The 20,565-nt window shown below is 48.8% G+C and overlaps 1 protein-coding gene across 4 annotated transcripts in view; it reads right to left on the bottom strand.

The window, feature by feature from the left end:
* Nucleotides 1–20,565, bottom strand: part of SDK1 (sidekick cell adhesion molecule 1) — a 616,964-nt gene that overhangs the window by 166,189 nt on the left and 430,210 nt on the right. For all 4 annotated transcript variants that reach the window (XM_034988284.1, XM_034988283.1, XM_034988282.1 and 1 more), the window contains 2 exons: nt 20,210–20,350; nt 15,510–15,691 (listed from right to left, as the gene is read on the bottom strand). In XM_034988284.1, the coding sequence (XP_034844175.1) occupies nt 15,510–15,691; nt 20,210–20,350 (323 nt within the window). The remainder of the gene's footprint in view (nt 1–15,509; nt 15,692–20,209; nt 20,351–20,565) is intronic.

Genomic DNA, 20,565 nt, shown 5'->3' with positions numbered 1-20,565 from the left:
AGCCATCCTTCACCTTGTCGCCCTAATTATTGTCATCGGAAATGACTCACAAATACGTAGATGATGGAATTAAGAATTCCCTAGAGTGAGAGAAAGAGCTACAGCCAAGAAATCCTTCTCGACAGTGCTTCCCACAGAGGCTGAAAGGCCTTAATTATTGAGGGCTGTGGAACCCTCCTCTTGTGAGGAAAGGCAAGGGCCTCACTCCTAGGTGGGACTTCTCTGCAGTCTTCACAGGAGAGCTTAGGGAAGTGGGGGCCTCTCACTGCTCCGAATAAGGCCTCCATGGACATTTTTCTCCCCAGATAATTAGCATTTAAAGTGCAGTCCTTTCCTTGTCCCTAACTGCAGGCCTTGAAGTGGTCTGGTAAAGTGACAGGTGTTATGCTCTTCTGTGGTTTTCATTGCTTAAAAAAAAAAAAATCAAATTTTTTCTAGATAATTCCCCCTGCACTAATCCTAGGATGCTCTCAGTCTTAAATTCCACAGAGCTTAAATGCTGTCTTGATTCTCCCAGCCAAGGACAAGGAGCTCTGTAATGAGCACCCAGCACCCACAGGCACCTCATGACTAAGGTGCGTGGATGGAGAAGCCACATGAGCAGTTTTAGAAACAGGAAGTGATCCGTTATAGGAAAGTCTATGGCCAGGATAAAGCAATGGCCGAAGGTGGGATTTCTTGGGATGGGCATGTAGGAGGCACCACAGGGCAGGGAGGCCCTGTCAGGTGCCTCTGAGGGCTTACATCAGCACCAGAGTTACTGATGTCCGTCAATTCTTCCTTGTCATCAACCGCTGCTCACAGCCACCGAAAAGTTTACAACTGTTAAATTACATTCGACAGCTTTACCTGTGCATCATATATTGCTAAGTGAAAGGAGCCAGTTTAAAAGGGCTCCATAGTGTGTGATTCCAACTAGAAGACATTCTGGAAAAAGCAAAACTGTGGAGGTGGTCCATCAGTGACTGTCAGGAGAAGGGGGCGGGGATAGGAGGAGCACAGAGGATTTTTTAGGGCAGTGAAACTATTGCGTATGATGTCATATGGACGCATATCATTACACTTTCGTCAAAACCCACAGGGCATACGGCACCGAGAGTGAACCCCAATGTAAACTACGGATTGTGGGTGCCAGCGATGTGTCATGGACTGTAACAGATGGACCCCTCTGCTGGGCGATGCTGATGGTGGGGGTGCCGTGATAGGGAGGGGTGTGGGGTACACGGGAAATCTTTGCACCCTCTGCTCAGTTTTGCTGTGAACTTAAAACTGCTCTAAAAACGAAAGTCTGTTTAAAACACAAAACTAGCCGTGACTTTGCTAGACGCTTTCCGAATCCAGTTCTTGTTACCCGCTTTCCGCGGAGCATCTGCAGGGAGGCCCCAGAGCAGCAAAACAGAACGGCGCTCTCCCCGACATCCCCACCGGCCCATCCTCCCAAGGTCACTTTTACGTTTGTTGCAAGTTGCTTATCATCGGTGGATTTTGTTGTTGCTGTTAAGTGTGTATGGATTTTTTTTTTTTTTCAATTAATTTGCCAGCATTTTCACCCGGTCATACACAGAAGGCATGTGCGATTATGCTTATTTCCTGATGCTAGGGGTTCCCTGGTAAGATATGAATGATTTTTAAAAATTTCCTTCTTCCTCCTTCCCTTCCTTTCTTCCTGGCTAGTCATGTAAATTCAGCAAGATCTGATTCTTGATGGATTTCAAACGAATCTTTGGTTTTAGAAATATAAAAATGTTTTAAAATAATAAGCTACCTAAATAAACCAAATTAATAAAGAGGACTACAGAGTTTTACAGCTTCAAATAATTGACTTTTTGAAATATCTGGGATCAGAGAGTACATAATTAATATTCACAGGTCATGAATTTTTCAGAATTTTAGGTCTTTAATCAAATCGAAATGAATGTGTCAATACTGCCTAGTGCATGCTTCCTTTTTTTGGATTTTTCAACTCAATTCATTTGCAAAACTTCTTAAGAGTGCATGCAACCAAAACTTTTTGAAAAGCTGATTTCTGAAGTCATTAAGGCCCACAGTCCACTGTGCACTTTATATTTAAATATATAAATATTTATTAAAATTATTTGTCTATATTATTGATTCTATTTTGTATTTATAGAGACTTACTTCCACAGCATAATGAACAACGTTCTGATTAAAGGGAGTCATCGGGGGCACCTGGGAGGCTCAGTCAGTTAAGCGTCTGCCTTCAGCTCAGGTCATGATCCCAGGGTCCTGGGATTGAGCCCCGAGTCGGGTCCCTGCTCAGGGGGGAGCCTGCTTCTCCCTCTCCTTCTACCCCTCCCTCTGCTCATGCTCTCTCTCTCAAAATAAATAAAATATTAAAAAAAAAAAACCCAAATAAAGGGAGTCATCAGGTACACCAAGTCAGATAGTAAAAGAAATTTTCTACCCAGGGAATGTCAGGGCAATGATCTGAAATTGAGATTTGCGTGCTCAGATCATCTTCTCCTTCTTCTGCCTAAAGTCAGTACCCGATGGCAAAGGAATTGGATGAAGTGAGGATGCCCGGCAGATCACACCAGCATTGACCCTACCCAGAAAAGATTAGAAGTGGGAAATTGGTTGCAGCTATAAAACAGGAAGGAAGGGTATTTATGAGTCTGGTCACAACCATATCAGATCGAGGACAAGAAGCTGGTTACAACGTGCTACTCTTGAGAGCTAAAGCCAATACTCCTCCTCCCACCTGCGGAATCATTCATGTTACCCGACGGCGCAGAAACATTGGCAACCTGTCTGGGACCAGTGGGGCACGGGAACTAGGACAGGTACCCCTTCTGAATAACACTGTGAGGAGCTGTGTGGACAACACGTCAGACGACCCAGGGACAAACTTAGTGGGAAGATAATATAAAGCAAAACGTTCCGATTGACTCCTTCAAAAGAAATGCTGAGAATACTTATGTTGTAAAAACGCACACCTGTGTTGGATTGAGCGTCCTGTTTGTGAGCCATTTCCTGTATCGGCTCTACAGAGGCTCAGGAGATGCACCCAGAAGGAAGTGAGGAGGTCAGGACGGCGCAGGAGACACTCTGCAAGAGGGCAGCTGGCCAGACCTCAGCTGAGCCCTTCCAGTTGTCCTCACCTGAGGCCGAGGGACTGGGTTTTCCCACGCCCGCAGCGGCGCCATTAGCCACAGGCTGGCCGTGGGGAAGGGGGGCCCTGGGTGAGGCAGCGGGCAGCTCCCGGGGGGTCACAGCAGTGAGCCCCGAGCAGGCCCTGTGCCAGCGCTGGGGATGGGCAGGCACCCCCGAGCAACTGATCGCGACAGGGGCCCGCAGTATACCCCATACCAGACACGCTAGGAAGGATGAAATGGCCAAAAGCTAAATGGACATTGGGAATAAATCAGGTATCAAAGAACACAGTTATAAGTTTTGTATACCAAAGCCAACAGAACGGTATAAAGATTTTACTGAAAAATTCAATCTGAAAAGCCTCAGATTCAAGAAATCCATTGTTTTATTCACAGAGAAGTTCCCCTCTGTAAGAGGTGGCCTGTGGCCTCAGAAGCCTCATTAAATGATGCTATCGGAACGGTAAATCTAATAATATCCAAGACCTTTTTTTGTTGTTGCTGTTTTGTGAAAGACAAAAAAATGGCAACGCTTTTGACAAAAGAATTTCTTTTGAGGGACTGAAGATAATGCCACATGTCAGGTGAGGTTAGAACGATCAGTATTCATCTACCCGTGATGGAGACTTTTCGGATTTAATGATCTGAACTAAGTTTGTCTGTGGACCACCTGACATGTCATCCATTGGTCTTCTAATAGCATTACTTGAAAATGGGAACTTCTCTGTTTCCTATTTCTGTTTTTTAATATTTATTTATTTTAGAGAGAGTGAGTTTGCACATGAGTTGGGGCAAGGGGCAGAGGGAGAGGGAGAGACAGAATCTCAAGCAGACTCCCCGCCGAGTGTGGAGCCCAACGTGGGGCTCGATCTCTTGACCCTGAGATCATGACCTGAGCCGAAATCAAGAGTTAGACACTCAACTGACTGAGTCACCCAGGTGCCCCCCTCGTTTCCTATTTCAATTTCAGATGGAAGCCTCTGGACTTCTGGAAAGAAGAGTCTCCCAAGAGTGTGTGAACTGAACAAAGCACTATTGTTATCACTGTTGTTATTAGTTTTGGTGACTGGGTGTCACGTTGAAGATTTGTGGAAGCGTGAATTATTGGCACCAACGGTGGCTTAGTTAAATGACATTTCTTTTTTTTTTAAGATTATTTATGTATTTATTTATTTATTTCAGAGAGAGGAGCAGAGCGAGTGAGAGACAACACGAGTGGAGGGGGGACAGGGCAGAGGGAGAGGGAGAAGCAGACTCCCTGCTGAGCAGGGAGCCCAATGCGGGGCTTGATCTCAGGATCCTGAGATCACAACCTCAGCCGAAGGCAGATGCTTAACTGACTGAACCACCCAGGGGCCCCATTAACGGACATTTCTGAGCACCTAGTGGACATGGTCGAGAACTGCCGAGACCTTGTGGAAGCATCCTGACCCACACGGGGTCAAAGCAGAAACTCAGCTTGGTTATGGAGTTACCTGTGCACTCGTGATATAGGATCGATTTTATAATTCTAAGGAGTCGCTGTCTGAACTCTGAAGGCAAAATATTAAGACTGACAACAGCATCTGTGTAGATTCATAGAAACACCCATTATTCTGAAATACTTGATACGGAACACATTTGCTCAGAATCCAATCCATTCACCTCATCACAAAAAACCACTCAACATTATGTCTGTCAAAGAAATAAAAGGAAAAGCCGTTAACCTAGAGAAACATTATACCCGTAAAGCGCCATTTAAGGAGGTTGAATTATCCGCATTCCAGTTAATGGCAAGGAAAAAGTTTCTCCTAACTGGGGAAAAGGTAATAGATAATCTTCAAATATGTGACCAGCTACTTGTGCACATACTTTCTCGTCAACGGTAACTTCCATGTATTTGAAGAGGTTAAAAGTCTGCACGCAGTCTGAATGGAGCCATCTCAAGAAAAAAACCAGATATTAAAACTATGACGTTCACCAATCAAGGTCAAGTATCTCCCTATACATCTTGAGAGTTTTGACTGGGAAGGTTTATACAAATTCAGCATATAATAGTTTCTGTTACATTCTCCAAAGGTGACCAATGAGGTTTAAAAAACAATACTGTTATGAATCCATGGACTGAAATGTATTTGAAGCATTTCACTTCATTGCAATTATTAGTGGTATTGATTTTCACAGGTTCCTATCTTTAACTAGTGGGAATCTCCAGGTGGGCATGAGTCTGACAAGCCCTCCGTAGCATTTGATAGTTTCTTTGCTTTTTGAGAGGTCAAGATCTTGCAGGCTCATCTTATGCATTACCTGCTGGAGACCTGACTTGGAATCATCCATTTACTTATCCAAGAAAGCCTGTTTATTTATTTTTTTATTTCTTAAAAATATTTTGTTTATTCATTTGAGAGGGAGAGAGACAGAGAGAGCATGAGCAGGGGGGAAAGGCAGAGGGAGAGGGAGAAGCAGACTTCCTGCTGAGCTGGAAGCTGGACATGGGGTTCGATCCCAGGACCTGGAGATCATGACCTGAGCCGAAGGCAGACAATTAACCGACTACGCCACCCAGGTGCCCCGAAGAGCCAGACCAGGCACCCTATTGATGGTGCAGATTGAGTTGTGCAGACCAGAGGAGGAGATGCAAGGGCTCTCCGAGGCCATGGGGCTCACCCGCAGCACCCAGATGGGTGGCCCATCAGCTACTGTGGCCAAAGCTTCTCAGAGCTTCTCAGACACGGCATTCCTGCTCTATCGGTTACCCTGCACCTCTGCTATGCCCGGTAAAGGGGCTTTTCCTTATGCCCCACTAAAACCTCGCCTTCCACGACTTGTGCCCAGTGACTCCCGTCTGTCTCCTGGGTCAACAACGGTCCCTTGCCCATATTAGACTATTTGAAAATCACAAAAGTGTCCAGTTAGGCTTTACGCCTCCTGGCCAAATAGACACCCTGTTTCTCTGTTTCCCGTAGGGCAGGATTTAGGGAGCCCTGCCCGCTCTGCCCTCCTCTGAGAAGCCTTGGTTTTCCCACGGCCCCTCACTGTGAGGCACCTGCAGCTGAGCTCAGCGCTCCAAGTGGCACCAGCCAAAAACCCGATTCCACGGGATTGTGCTCTGCCTTGATTTAGAAATGTGTGGTCTCTACAGGGAGATTAAGATTGTGATTGCAGCTCCCCTTGGGTCCGTGCTCACGGTGCTCACAAGCCTCTTTCCCCCATTTTCTGCCAGGAATGTGTACTGCTATTTACAACCCATAGAATCTGAGGTGATGCTGGGCGAGCGCTTTTCCTGAGCCGTTCTCTGCACTGAAAGAGCGTGTCTCAAGCAAGTGCTCAAACAAAATTATGCAGATTCTGTAAAGCTTATGTGTAACACCCTTGAGTAAATTCTGTGCTATCGTGACTCAGTCTACGTAAAGGGCAGAATCGGTTTACAGTCATTGTTAATCTAAAGGAAGCAGCGGTGACCACAGGGCTATCTGACGTTGTGGAGATTCACAACACGTCAGACAAAGTGAACAAAGTGACGCTGTAGGAATTCATGGGGTCTCCCGGGACAGGAGCCTCTGTGCTAGGACAAAGATTGCCTTCTGCACCCTGCTTCTTACCCCCATCGGACGGGGGCAAACCCAGGCTGACGGTGCTGGGCAGCCCCCTGACGATGCTGTGAAATCAGCTGAACTTAGCACAGAATGAAATTACAGTAAAGTAGCCCTGCCTTAGCTGTTGCAGATAAACCCAGAAAGTCAGCGAGCTCTGCAGAAACAGTTCATCTCTCGTGGCCCTCCAGGGTGCCGGGGGGCAGTCTGATGTGGGGCTGTTCAGGGCCCACCTTGCCTGGGAAACGGTCTCCTCACTTTGTACCCATTCGGTGGGGATGGAGCCGCGGGCCGGGCAGCAGCTTCTGGAGGGCACCCCCACGCTGCACTGGGGCACTCGGGTCTTTATGTCTTCACCACAACTGTGCACTCTGTTTTTCATTAGCTTTAAAGTGGATGATTTAAAATATTAAGGACTGCGGTGTCTATCCAGAACTTAGTGGGGACTCATGGGCATCTAGTTCTCCAGGCGATCCTACAGAATTAAATGTCTCTGCCTTTCAAATAGGGGAGAAGCAAGCTCATTATTTGGAAGAATTACTGGCTCCACGTTGCTGCATGGATGTATATATTACAATTTGTGTGTCGGGTGTTCTCTTTAATTCCAGATCGTTACAGGCTGTGGATGAGTTCTTGTGTTGTTACGGTTCTTGTGGTTTTAATACACCTGAATGTTCTCACTGCATTGAACATTCCTAACACATTATTAGGATAACAAATCTTGGACAAATAAGCTTGGGTATCTTTTTTTAATGGTCTGAATAAAAAAAAATACTTTAAAACTTTAAAAGCATTGTGCGGCCCTTTCTGAACTTATTTTCCCCTATTTTTTTGTCAGGCATTGAGGAGAAAACATTTGCGACCGGTTTTTAGGCTAGGGAGGGACAATGTGTGGGGGCAGAGCAGGTGGGCACTGGGCTTTTGTTGGAGCTTCTGAGGTAAGAAGAAGCAGGAGGGAAGGGAGGGCGTCATGCTGAATATGGAGATGAAATTGGCATAGCATTGGAGACTGAAGAAGAAATGAGAAGCATCTGTCTTTAATCAGACATCTAATTATGCCTTGTTTATTTACATATCAGGCATTGTGCTTGGAGTTGGGGATGCAGAAACAAATTGGACACAGCCCCCACCCTCGAAGAGTTCCCAGGCTTGTCGGGAAGACCGTCCTGTACATGACAAAATAATATGCTGGTCATAGCAACTTAAGACTGGTTTGATTTTTCCTTGTGTCTTCCAGAGGCAACTGAAGGGCAAGTCTCCCCCTGGGAAGCTCTCCTCACTCACGAGGTCATCTGCACAGATCCAGGTGCTGGAACCCTCCTCCAGCCCCCAGATCTTAGCTCTGCACCCAGGCGGGGCATCCCACTCATGCCCTCACTCAGACCGCTGTTCGGGTTTTTACTGTGGGCTTCAGTGGTGTCTCCCTTGCAGACCCTGATTTGTCCTACAGGCCAGTGGGAGCCTCTTCTGAAAGGGATGCAAGATCAGCTGAACCAAGCACCCCGTGTCGCTTGAATTCAGTGTTCTTTACACTGTAGGTCACAAATGCATTAGCAGACCAGGAAATCAATTTAGTGGTCACAGCTAGTGTTTGTGAAAGAGTAGGAGAATGAAACAGAATGAAATAGGATAGAAAATATCAAAGAACATCACACAGTGTAAGGGTGACAACTGGTTTATGAATCTTTTGTTTCAGCTGTGTGTGTGTGTACTGGGTTTCATTGTCAAATAGATTTCCTACTGTAGACAGCAGTCCAAAATGTCCACAAACCACTGCAAATCCACCTGCTGTGTGAACATAAGTAAGATGAGATCTTGCTTGTTTTCTATTCTATATTCAAGCTACACCGGAAATCTGGAAGTAATTTTTGTCCACGTTTGATACATGCAGGACGAAAAGAGCACAAGTTCCAGCATCTTCCAGCTATGTGACTTTGGGCAAGTGAGTTACCTCTTGGAACTCCCATCTTTCTCTGTGAAATAGGAGCAGTAACACCAATCTCTCACGACTGCCGGGGGGATGACCAGGGTGAGGCATGGCATGTTTGTGCATAGCAGGGGACAGCAAAAACTCATACAGAGTGGCTTCCTCCAAAATGCTAGTTTCCTATCCTATCCTTTCCTTCCCTGAAAATTCTAGAAGACCGAATCGGGCTCATTCCTGATGGAACATCCCACATCATTTTGTACAGTTCTTACTTAATGTTGTGGGTGATTCTGGGAGAATCTGCAACATCATCCTCTTCTGTAGGTGCAGCCTGAGGTCTAGAAAGTCTTAAGGATTGAGAAACCAATCTTTTGTGCAATGTCATTCATGCCACATTGAGGGTTTCCCAGGAGGAGATGCGAATGAAGCTTGCAAACAGAGCGTTCATTTATAATCCTTACTTTAGAAAACCTTTTTCTTTTTTTTTTTTTTTAAAGATTTCATTTATTTGACAGAGAGAGACACAGCGAGAGAGGGAACACAAGCAGGGTGAGTGGGAGAGGGAGAAGCAGGCTTCCCGCTGAGCAGAGAGCCCGATGCGGGGCTCGATCCCAGGACTCTGGGATCCTGACCTGAGCCGAAGGCAGACGCTTAACGACTGAGCCACCCAGGCGCCCCTATAAAACCTTTCAAAGCCCAAGTGAACATTTAGGAGCTTTTACTAATGTTTTAGAGATGTGGATAACCCAGTGTTTTTTTTCATCTCTCTTTAAATATGAAATATTTCTCTTTCATTAGAAGGTAATGTTCTGAAACCAGAATAAATCATTATAGCACAAAAATACCTGTTATAGGAAGAAAAATGACAAAGAAATAAAACCAGAAAAAAATTAAAACCTTGGCATGCTCAAAATGATGACTTACAGTATAATTTGTCTTTGGACCCTTTATAGAAAAACCAACATCTGCATCTTTGTGAACACAGTTAAGAAACGGGTGGAAGTTTGCTCGTCTACACGGGCGTATTTTAGGATCTGGCGGTCATCTCTCACACTCATGCTCTGGCAGGATCCCATGCTCAGGCTCACGTGAGAACCCCATGGTCACACTGTGTCTGCATGGGGCTCCGGCGGGGAGTTGAACTGTTTTTTAATAAAACCTGAATTTGGGAACCAATCACTGCATCAGTGTTGGATTTGGACCCCTCATTGCTTCAGATGACTACAGTGCTCTCCTCCTCCTAAATGATAGGAAAGTTGCTGACGTCGACATTGGCAGTAAGAAAAATGCTTGTAATTATACTGGGCGTTTAGTTATGAAGAACTTACATGCTATGGCTTTTTCCACTCGCAACCGAATGCATATTGATTTCCAGAGCGTCTTGAAAGAAATTCCTGAGTCAATTTAAGTTATTTTCCATTTCATTTTGGGGAATCATGATGGAGATTTGACGAGCGGGTTCCATGTGAGCCGGATTTTAGGCCGCAGCTCCTGTGGCAGGAAGGACCTTTCCTCTCACCCCCTTGGAAAGTTCACATGGCTGGGACTGCCTTAGAGTTCTGCTGCTCGATTTGTAAGTTAATATGTCGCATTTTAAAACGCCTGGAGCAGGAAAGGTCAGGGAGGCACTGCTAAGAAGATCTATTCGATGGGACTGGCGGACAGGATAATGGCAGAATGGTGGATGAGGGGGGTGTATGAAGAACGGGGGCCGGGGTGGTGAGAAAGTTTATATTAAAGAATACCCACATGTCCAAGGTGTTAGCCCACACTGAGAATGCGAAGAGCCCAAGTAGACAAACCAGACATTTTTAATAGATCTCAATAATAAATGGGATTGAAAAGAAAAATGGGCCATGTGACAGGTGAATAGTAGGTTCAAATTAATTCAGCGATCGACAGCCCATTGTGTTGAACTCAAGGTACGGATGACCAGCTCATCATCCTTCCGGAGCTTCCGTGAAGGAAATACACTCGAGAGCCAACCTGTGCGCCCAGCAGCAGGCGGGCGCTCCCTGCCCCCCGGGGCCAATGCTTGCCCATCACTTTGCGTCTGCTGTGGGCACCAGCAAGGGCCGCCTGCGTGCGCTTGGCTCTGTCCCCCAGGCCGAGGCTGGACGTTCCTGAGTTCTCTTTGAGAATGACTGGCCACCGTGTCACACATCGCCTCATGGTGGCTGGGCCGCACCATCTCTCCTTGGCGTTCCGATGCTTTCTCAAGAGGAGTTAAATCCAAAGAGCTTATTAAAGTCAGGACAAACTGTATCTCATTTCCCCTGATGGATCAGGCTTGCCGCTTGGCTGAAGGGAGGAGGAAAAATCAGGCGGGCTGGCCGGAAGCTTTATTCTTCCCGAAGCCCGGGTGCTTCCTGCTGTTCCCGTGGAGTCCTCACAGACTCCAGAACTATGTGCATATACGTTGCAATAGTTTTCCAAATTAGGCTGACAAATAATTAATTTTATGAGCTATTCTCTTCCCCTCTAATATACAGGCATTGAAATTATTCTCTTTCCAGCTGCAAGGGCCAGCTCAGTCCTACAGGCTTGGCCAACACACAGCACTAGCAGCCGGGGGTCACCCCAAGCCCACGGAGAGGGGTCCCCAGTGGCCACAAGCACATTCAGCCGGCACCCAAACAGACCACGAGCTGAGGCCCCGAGGAACCGTGGGGCTGGTATCTGCTAATTCTTACGTGGGCAATTCCAAAGGATCATGAGGCCCTCCGCATGTAGCCAGCTGTGAGACAGAAGGTCACACGATTTTACGTCTAGAAATTGCATATCCTCTGCATTTGACTCCTCAGCAGGAGTCGAGGTAGAAAGCAAGGCAGAAACTGCTAGCTAGCTGCCCTCCACTATCTGTCCCCCCTTTCTTTCTTAGCAACGGGCAGAAATGTATCCAGCCAAAAGAGCACCAGACTTCCCGGCACAGAGATATTCCATGAATTGTAAGCTTAAGTCAACAGCAGATGGAACTTCTAAGAAAGTCCTTCAAAGACGGGCACACCTGCATAGTTGGCCACAAGGCATAACCTTCTCTCTTCCTCCTTCTAGAATGTGGGCCTGATAGCCAGCATCCCAGTAGCCAGCTCGCAGCCATGAGGCAAACGCTAAAGAAGGCAAAACGAAAAGAAGGAGCCTGACTCTCTGGGGACCATGGAGCTGCCACTAAGACCCCATGCAGCCCAAGGCCCACTCTTGATGGGAGGAAATAGCAACACCCCTCCATTTTGTTTCAGCTGTTACTTTGGGTCTGTTTCTCCCAGCTGGACCCCATTTCCAACCACTGTGGACAGCGGAACCCTAACTCCTCTGCTGCTGTCCCACCATGTAGATCCCAATAAAGCCCCTTTCCACATTGACGGCAGGTTCCTCTGAGTCTCTCGGCCGGCAAGTCTTTGAAGCATGCTCGTCACATGGATCTTGTGGACAGAAGGGGAGCGACCACACCCGAGCGAGGCTGGCTTCGTTGGTAGTTTGTGCTCTTCTGTCACAGATGTTAGTCCCCCTCCCGGGCTAGGCCACAAGTCCCCAGGATTGACAGCGTGTCCGGTGTCTTTCCCACTCTCCGGGCCGTGGCCCATCATGCGACACTGGGCCTGCAGTAGGTGCTCCCATCACTTCTTGAGGTTTTCCTATTGGCAGAGAGACTGAGCCCGTTTCTCTCGGTACAACTGCCCCTGCAGAAACATTCAAATAGGAAGTAGATGCCCGGCGTTGCCCTGGAAGGAGGAATGGGGACAGCGCAGCAACCGGGTATTTGTGTAGGAGCTCAGGGCTTTCCAGGCCTTGCCCTTGTCTTCTCTCACACCCGCCCGTGAAACAGCCCGGGCAGACGGTGTTACAGGTTATAATTTTACAATGGGGGAACTTGCGGCTCACAGAGCTGGATGTGTTTCTTGAAGGCAGGTAAGTGGCAACTATGGAGTCAGGCCTTGATGGACTAGCAAGAAAGGGCTGTTTCTGGACAGATGTGAGTGAGCGCGTGTGTGGGAAGACAGCTCACAAACCCTTGCTCTCCATCATCGTCTCCCTAAATTATTCATGGCCCCTGCTGTTGCCATTTTTCTTCCTAATGCCTCACCTTTTAATCAGATCATTTTTTATCTGGTTTATTCCGCCCCTGCTCCAGACCAGGTCCCCCGCCCCCACTCCCCAGTTCTTCCCATCTGCACGTCTAAATCCTCTCTTATGTGTGTCCTGTCTTGGGTGGGAACATTGATTCAGGGACAGAATTTACAAGCTGGTTCCCCATTGTTCAGCTGTGGGGTGACGCTCCCGGGGAGCAGGGCTGGACCCGCACAGTGGCAGCGCACGGCAGGCGTGGGGCTGGCTGCCTCCCCTGCCAACACCTGTCAAGCACCAAGCACGCCCAAGGGACAGTATCCCAACGCTGCGGTCAACGAGGGTCTCACCCCTGACTTATCCTGGGGCTCAGGCTTGCCCCTCAAACAAAGGAGGGTCAGGGTGGACGGTGCTTCCTGGTGAAGACTCAGAGGCTGTTGCCAAGTCTGAGAAGCTGTATCAGGTGACCAAGGGTTGGGTGTAGGATGAGGTGTACGGCAGGGTCTGGAAACAGCGGGAAAAGACCCACTGCATTCCAGAAGCACGGGGTCCTTTCCCCAGGGTGTTACAGTCATGTGAGCATCAGGAAGAGCCTAAAACATGGCTAGAGGAGAGGGCTCGTGTCCCCCAGAAGGAGGATAAAGACGCCCGTGTTTCCTATGCCCACGCCGGTTAGGAGGGAGCAACGTTGAAGCAGAAATGCCTGCAGGGAGGGAAGATGTGACTTATGACCACTCCCCTGGGTGCCCCTGAGACCTGCAGGGGCTCCGGGCTCAGGACTCCAACACCAGCCACCCAACGCCCAGACAAAGGAAGACGACCCAGCTGCATAAGCTGAGATACGGATGCGGAAACTACACACAGGGCATCAATCAGGGACGTCAGCTCATCCAGAGTTTAAAACAAGAGTGATACCAGGAACCATACTTGCACGGAGAGCTGAGACGCCATGTTCTCACCTAGCAGAGGAAAGCGAATCCTTGCACCAAGCAGAAGCATCCCCAGTCAGTCCTTCCATCCCAGAAGTGGGAGCCCGCCCACCCGCCGCCTCCGCCTAGGCTGGCATCCTGGCGTTTCAGAGCAGCCAAGCTCCAGCTGGCCAGTGTTCAGTTCCCTTATGCGGGAGCGGCTGCAAACCAAGCCTGCCCTGTTCGAGCCGGTGCCCTGCCAGCAATCCGAGGAGGGGCGGGCCCCTCCGGTTCTCAGGCCCAGTCCCACGCACAGGGTGCTGTTGAGAGGCTCTTGGCGGGAACAGAGGTAAAGCTAGTTTAAAAACGGTGAAGCAGCGCCCAAACGTACCAGCCCGCCCTCCTCACGGCCAGCATCAGCTCAGCAGGGAACCCGTCAATTCATGGCCAAATCATTGCCCTTCGGCCTGGAGTCCCTGTGGCCGCTGGGGCTCCCCCTCAGCTCGCCTGCACACCTGCCGACAGGTTCATCCTCCTTTTTGCTCCTCTCACTGCTCTCAACCTTCAATGGCTCCCCAGTGCCAACCGAGTCAAAGCCAAACTCTAAGTCCGCAAGCCCTTCTTGGCGAGGTGGAGATGTGCTTCCCCGTGCCCGGCACAGGACTCAGATGCTCCAGCACCAAAATGAAGCAGTCGCAGTTAACAGTAATAGAGAATTGTTAATGGCAATATTCATTATTTTAAGTATTTCCCAATTTATTGTTATTTTATTAAGTAGACGAAGTAAAGCAAACATTAATTGTCCAGGTGCTCAGCTGTCTCCACTTTCCAAAGAGTAATCAAGCCTCACATGCAGATGAGCGGGTACTTCCTGGCTGTCTTGCATTTTAAATATTCCTGCCAGTGAAATATTTCCCTGCGGAAGCAGAACTGACTACGCTTCATTTATAAAGGAGGCTTTATGGACTTACGGATGATGACAGACAGCCAATCGATAAGGGATGATATAACAGTATGTAATATCAAGGAACATTAGGTCTCTGACATGATTTGGGGAGAGAAGTGGGCAGTTGGAAACCTTATCATTTGAAAAAGGTCAAGGCCTGGTGGCAATAAAAACGCCTAAGCAAATAAACTCACACCTGTGAGTCGGCAGAGGCTAAAAGTGCCGAATGAGAGGAGTTGCCCATTTTGTGGGGGAATTGCTTCCCCGGACCAGGATCGGGGTGCTGTGGGCATGCACAGCCACTCCAAGACAGGGTCCACTTTTTCCTGCCGAGCCTTCCTGCGGCTGAGACCCAGGTCCTCCAGAACACAGCGGGGATCAGCCTTAAAATGATGGGGTTGGGGCGTAGCCTACGAAGGTAGGACCCACCGGCTCTATGTCATTCTGCCTGGCCATTTTGGGGAGGGTGGGCCTGGGGAGGGGTTTTTACGGATTTAGTAAATTGTTTGGCTGTGTAACTAAAAATTAAGAAAACAAAACAAAACAAAAAGAAATGCACCAAGTTGTAAATTCCTTTACCAGTAATCACCCTGCAGTACTAAACACAAAATTCTAAATAAGCCCTCTCTTTGAAGAGCATCCGCGGTATCGCCTGGGACTCCAGGGAGAGCTTTACTGTGAATCGCACCATCGCTCTGTTTAGAAACAGGCGGTGGCATGATCTTTCCGAGAGCCCATGCACTAGCTGAAGGGTGCGTTACCACCCAGAAGACAGCAGCTCGGATGCTGTCTGTGTCCTTCTACGGTACAGCTGTTGTTTAGGAACAGAGAGACTGAGTAACGTGAGTGATGGATTTCCTTCTCATCGCCCCCGAGAGGCTCGGGCCCTTTCTTTTCATTTCTCCCACGCTCCAGACAAACTCAGCGTGGCCTGCTCCCCAGCAAAGACCGGGCCACCGCGCAGGAAGGCAAGCTTACCTCCTTGGAGGGTGTATTCGGTCACGGCCCTGCTGAAGACGCCCAGGCCCGCCCCGTTGTAGGCTGCCACTTGGATCTCGTACTGCGTCCAGATGATCAGCTCTGTCACCAGGCAGTAGGTGACCTCCGGGCTGGTGATGTTGCGCTGCTGGTGTTCTCCCGGCAAGCCTGCCAGGCGGTACCTGCAGCAGAGCAGGGAGAAACGGCTGGAACCAGGCAGCGGGCGCACCCGCACTCGCTCGGTGCAGTTGGAGGGAAACGAGGTAAACAGACGAGAGTGAAGACAGAGGTCAGCCCCAGACAACACGGCTTCCTAAGCCAGCCATTCCAAAAAGGGGTCGTTGAGTCTCACAGCGATCATAAGCTCTGGGCAAAACGGTTAAGGAAAAGTGACGGCTTTTTAAGTGTGACTCGTCTGGGGAGCACAGTGACTTAGTGCCGAAAGTTCCAGCCATGATTTCTGCCGGGGTGTTGCCATAAACGGACAACTTGGGAGCAACGCTCTCCTCCCGCGGCTCTGAAATGGGGGAGAAGCAGAGAAGCTTCTCGGCCTGCTCTTCCCTCTGGGCTTCTAGATTTGTTCACGTGGGTCCCAGCGCCGGAACGAGTGGCTTCCGGTACTAGTCCGTTGCTACAGGACAGGCTGCTCTGCAGGGGAGTTTCCCGGACGAGATGGGCGAAGGGGTTAACTGTACGGTGACGGGCGGTGGCCAGACTCACCGGGGCAATTACTCTGCAGTGTATACAGAGTGAATTATTACGGTGTACGCCTGACAGTAACAGGGTTACAGACCAACTTTACCTTGATGTTAAAAAAGGCAACGTGTAGAATAAACAGAATAATTCACTCCCCCCCACAAAGACATAAATCTAAAGTTGTATTTATTTTAAAAAGTGACAAACACGACTCTGGACTTAGAAAACGTATAAATTAGGAAATTGCCATGTGTGAAGGACTTTTGTAGCATTATTTGGAAGAGCAAATGCTTTTCCTGATTTTGTTTTTAGAAGGGGATTGGTTCCCCGGGGCCAAGCGAGGGGCATGTGCTGGGAGGACCTGCCTTGGCCATCCTGCGGCTTCAGAAACACCCAAATCCTGTCCAAGCAGCAGCTCTTCGCCTCGGGAAGATGCGGCCTTGTCTGATGAGGGGGAGAGGGTGAAGATGGAGGGGACCCTGGGCGAGGGACCCCCGACGACGGGTTGGGGTCCGGTTCCCCACCGACACTGAGCCCCACCGCAGGCTGCGGAGGATGCCCTGTTCCCTGCGCCATCCCGGGCAGGGGGACGCCCCAAAGGGGCCCGGTGCACAAAGGGGAAGCCCGCGCCAGGCTGCTGCCGTCGGGAGAAAGAACCCCCCCGATTCGGGCCCTTCCAGGGAAAACAGCTCTCCAAAGAGAACGGCAGCTACAGGAGCGGTACGGAAGTGCGGGGAAGGCAGTAAAAGGTTCTTGGTGAAAACCCGGATTTTCCAAGGGCGGAAAAGCTCCTGTTGCTACAGACCATACAGGCGAGGCCTGTGGCGGGAAGACTCAGGGCCAAGAGCAGGCAGCTCAGCAAGAAGGCTCCAGGCCTCCTGCCTCCTTCTGCCTGAAGCAGCAGCTCGCGGGGCGGGGGGCGCGGGGCGCCAGGGACGGGCAAAAGCGAAGGCTAATGTCTCACCCCGCATTTTTGCCTCATAGTCCATCCACTTCTGACACCTCCTGAATTGGTATTCCTTTACTGAACTGCCTGCACCCAGCAAGTGTGGGTGCGCTTCCTAAGCAGGGGGTTAGGTTCATTTACATGACATCATGGTCTTCAAGGCGGCCCCCAGGGAGAGGCCTGGCATCGAGTAACCCACGTGCCAGATATTCCCGCTTAAATTCCCTGTCTACAAAATAAACAGCACTGAGACAATTAGCCATTTGGAAGAAGGTAAGCATCGGCCCCACACCCAGGGTCACCTGGCATGTGAATGGTGCCCAGGACCACTTACAACCAACATGGCGCGTGCTGGGCACGATCGCTTAAGAAGAGCTCATTAGTGTGGACCCAGCACTACACAATACACATTCCAGGGAAAAGCAAAGAGGTCAGCTCCAGAAGGCTTAGGCTGGGAAGAAGACCGACACGCTGCATGGCCTCAAGCGAAGTCTTAACATCTCTGAGCCCTGGTTTTTAACTCCCGAAAATGACATCATCATAATGGCCTTTCACAGGGTTGTCGCAAGAATAAAATGAAACAATGGGTGCCAAAGAGCCGTGACAGTGTAAAGCCCGCCATAACTATTTCTGGTTTGGAAACACTGCGCAGCTAGGAAGGATACTAAGCCGAGACACTAAGCCGCATCCTCTCCTAGACCCCTGTTCATACAATCACGCCAAACAAACCACGGGATTCGTGTCTTGGAAACGGGCTGTCCTCCTTTCTGCAGCAGGCAGGTTGGTCCATTCTGACCCGTGGCTCAGGGTGCTTTTGTAATATTCACAGGATGTCTGGGAAGGTCACAATTAAAAGGAAAGTGCAGGGCATCGTCCTCTGACTGGTGGGATACGTTGCCTGGGAGACTGTCTCAGACAGAATGATTTTTTTATATGGAAATAAACAGGAGAATGTTTTTAAAGGACATAACCCCTATGCTCCTCTCAAAGAAGCACCCTGCCCATTATTATAAATATTTTATTACTGCGCACACATCCTAACTACTTCTTACAGCTGGAGCCACAACAGTGATTTATTTCCATTTTGTTTCTTCCTGGATTCTGCTGTGCCTCTGACACAGACACTCGAGCCCTGGAGGATACACAGTTGCAAACAGAGCTGATTTGCAGACCGGAGGATTATTCGGAAATGTTTCCAAGCAAATTCATTTTGGCATGGGTCTTTAATTTCTGAAAACTTTGAAATTCACAGGCCTTGGCTACCCTCGTTTTAGGACTTTCTTGATTTAAACCCCTACAAATACAGACGCCCTCTCTCCCAGCACTTAACACCATCACACAAAATCCTTTTAACGGTGGTAATCCCACAAAATAGAGAAACGTGCAGTTCCTGATGGGGCCTTGTAACATCAGAGAGATTTTATTATAAAAGTCCTCGCCCCGAGCTTGGTTCTGTGGGTTGACTTTTAAAGCCCTTACTTGGCAGCTGGAGCCTGAGGAACCTTCTCTGTGTGCTCAAGACGAGGTGGAGGCAGCCGAGATGACAAGCATGTGTAGGGCCAGGTGGGGAGGGCAAGGAAACTATTTTCATTAGCTGACGAGCATGGGACATGAGTGACAGCTCTGGGATCTGAGATCTGGGCCTGTGTGCAGTGGGAAGCCCCAGCCTGTTTTCGGGAGGGAACTGGGAACTGCCCCGAGCCCACAGGTGCCCCCTGCCTGAAGGGGCCAGTTCAGAGTCTCTTGTTGAAAGGGGGGAGTGCACTTGGGGGCAGAGTGACCAAAGGGGCCCCAAGTGCTGATTCCAGTCCTCCAGCTCCATGTACCCTGAGGGACAGCCACATTTAAACCACTTCAGGTAGATAATGATCTAGCTTGTGTTTAGAGGATAATTCACAAGCTTGAGGAAGACTTGGGAAGAGCAGTGAAGTGGTTGTGATGGGCTAATATGACGTGCATGTGGATAAATGTGTGTTAAACCAGGAGTGGATGATTACAACAATAGATACTGGAAGGAGTGGTCCTCCGTATGCAAAGAGCACAGAGCTAGAGAAGCTACACTTTTGTAACTAAGACATTACATTTAGCCCCTTTCGACCTCTGTTAAAACCCAGTATTTGCTGACCACAAGCTCAGCAAAGGCACGGGCCTGGCATTGAGAGGAAGGTAGTGATGGACACCCATGGCTCTTGCCTCATAAGGCTGCGGAGGGAGACAAAGTGCATGTCGTTGAACAAATACGTCCGTGGCTGTAGAAGAGCTTTCATAAATACCCTTTAATATTGCTTTACTTTTTCCTGTTCCCTACTGGCATCAACAAACCACTGCAATTACCACATTTGGTGCAATTTCAAGATTAGCAGTAGTTTTGGCAAAACAGATTTCTTTTCTCTAACCCAGCCAAGTTCTTGTAGAGTCCTCTCAATGTTCCTAGAAGCCTGACTGCCCCTTATAAGGCAGAGGAAGCAAACGGGCCGCCCTTTGGGCCCTATCTGGTCTGTGGAGGTGTGAATTTGGCCTGCTCTGTGTTTCAAAACGTACTGACTTCATTTCCGACATTTAGAAACTGTGAGATCACATGTAAAAAGCTAGAGTTTTAAAAATCTCTTTGAAACGCTAGAAAACCTGGCAATACTGAACACAGGAGCTAGCCTGGTAACAACCGGCCAGCAATGAAACCAACTGCATTATTATTAATTAAAAGTTATTCTATTAATAATGCATGCCCCTGGTAAAAACTGAAACAGAAAGGAAAGATTTGGAATGAATAGCATGGCTTGACGCAGACTTAGAATATCCCTCTTCATTCTTCTACCAAAATGCAACCATTGATACACACATGGACATGCTACGGTTGGATATGCAGAAGCTGCCCCTGCAAGGCTACCCACAGCTGCTTGTTTGCCACAGTCCCCACCACTCCCTAGAGTAGGACACTGGCCTGATTCTCTTGATTACTGTTGGGCTCCTACAGACCTTTGAGTTTGCAATCCCAGCAATACAGACCCCTGACTCTTTATAACGACAGTCTAAAAATGGCCAAACACAGGCTACTTGCCTGAGGATGTACCCACGCAGCACCCCATTGTGCTCTGTTTCTGGGGGTGGCTGCCACTGGACCATGATGGACTGATTGGTACGCCCACTGGCCACGATATTCTTTGGCGGAGCACTGGGCGGCTCTTCAGGTAACATCAACCTAGAAATAGAATATGGGGAGGGAAAGAGAGATCAGCATCTGAGACAAACGGTCCCCATTGGCATTCTCTGTCTGGCTGAATCTGGAGCCTAACTATTTACCAAAATCAAGTGATGAACAAAGCGAAGCACACAGCTGATCAAACTCAAAGGACATGCACGAAATAGGTACAGCAAATCAACATAATAGAGAATCAGTCCAGCCAGCAACCAGGA

This window comes from Mirounga leonina, unplaced genomic scaffold (assembly GCF_011800145.1).
Source record: "Mirounga leonina isolate KUSES-001 unplaced genomic scaffold, KU_Mleo_1.0 Mir_454, whole genome shotgun sequence".
Classification (NCBI taxonomy): Eukaryota; Metazoa; Chordata; class Mammalia; order Carnivora; family Phocidae; genus Mirounga; species Mirounga leonina.
The sequence above is the reverse complement of the archived record's forward strand: the minus strand, read 5'-3'. Positions and strand labels throughout refer to the sequence as shown.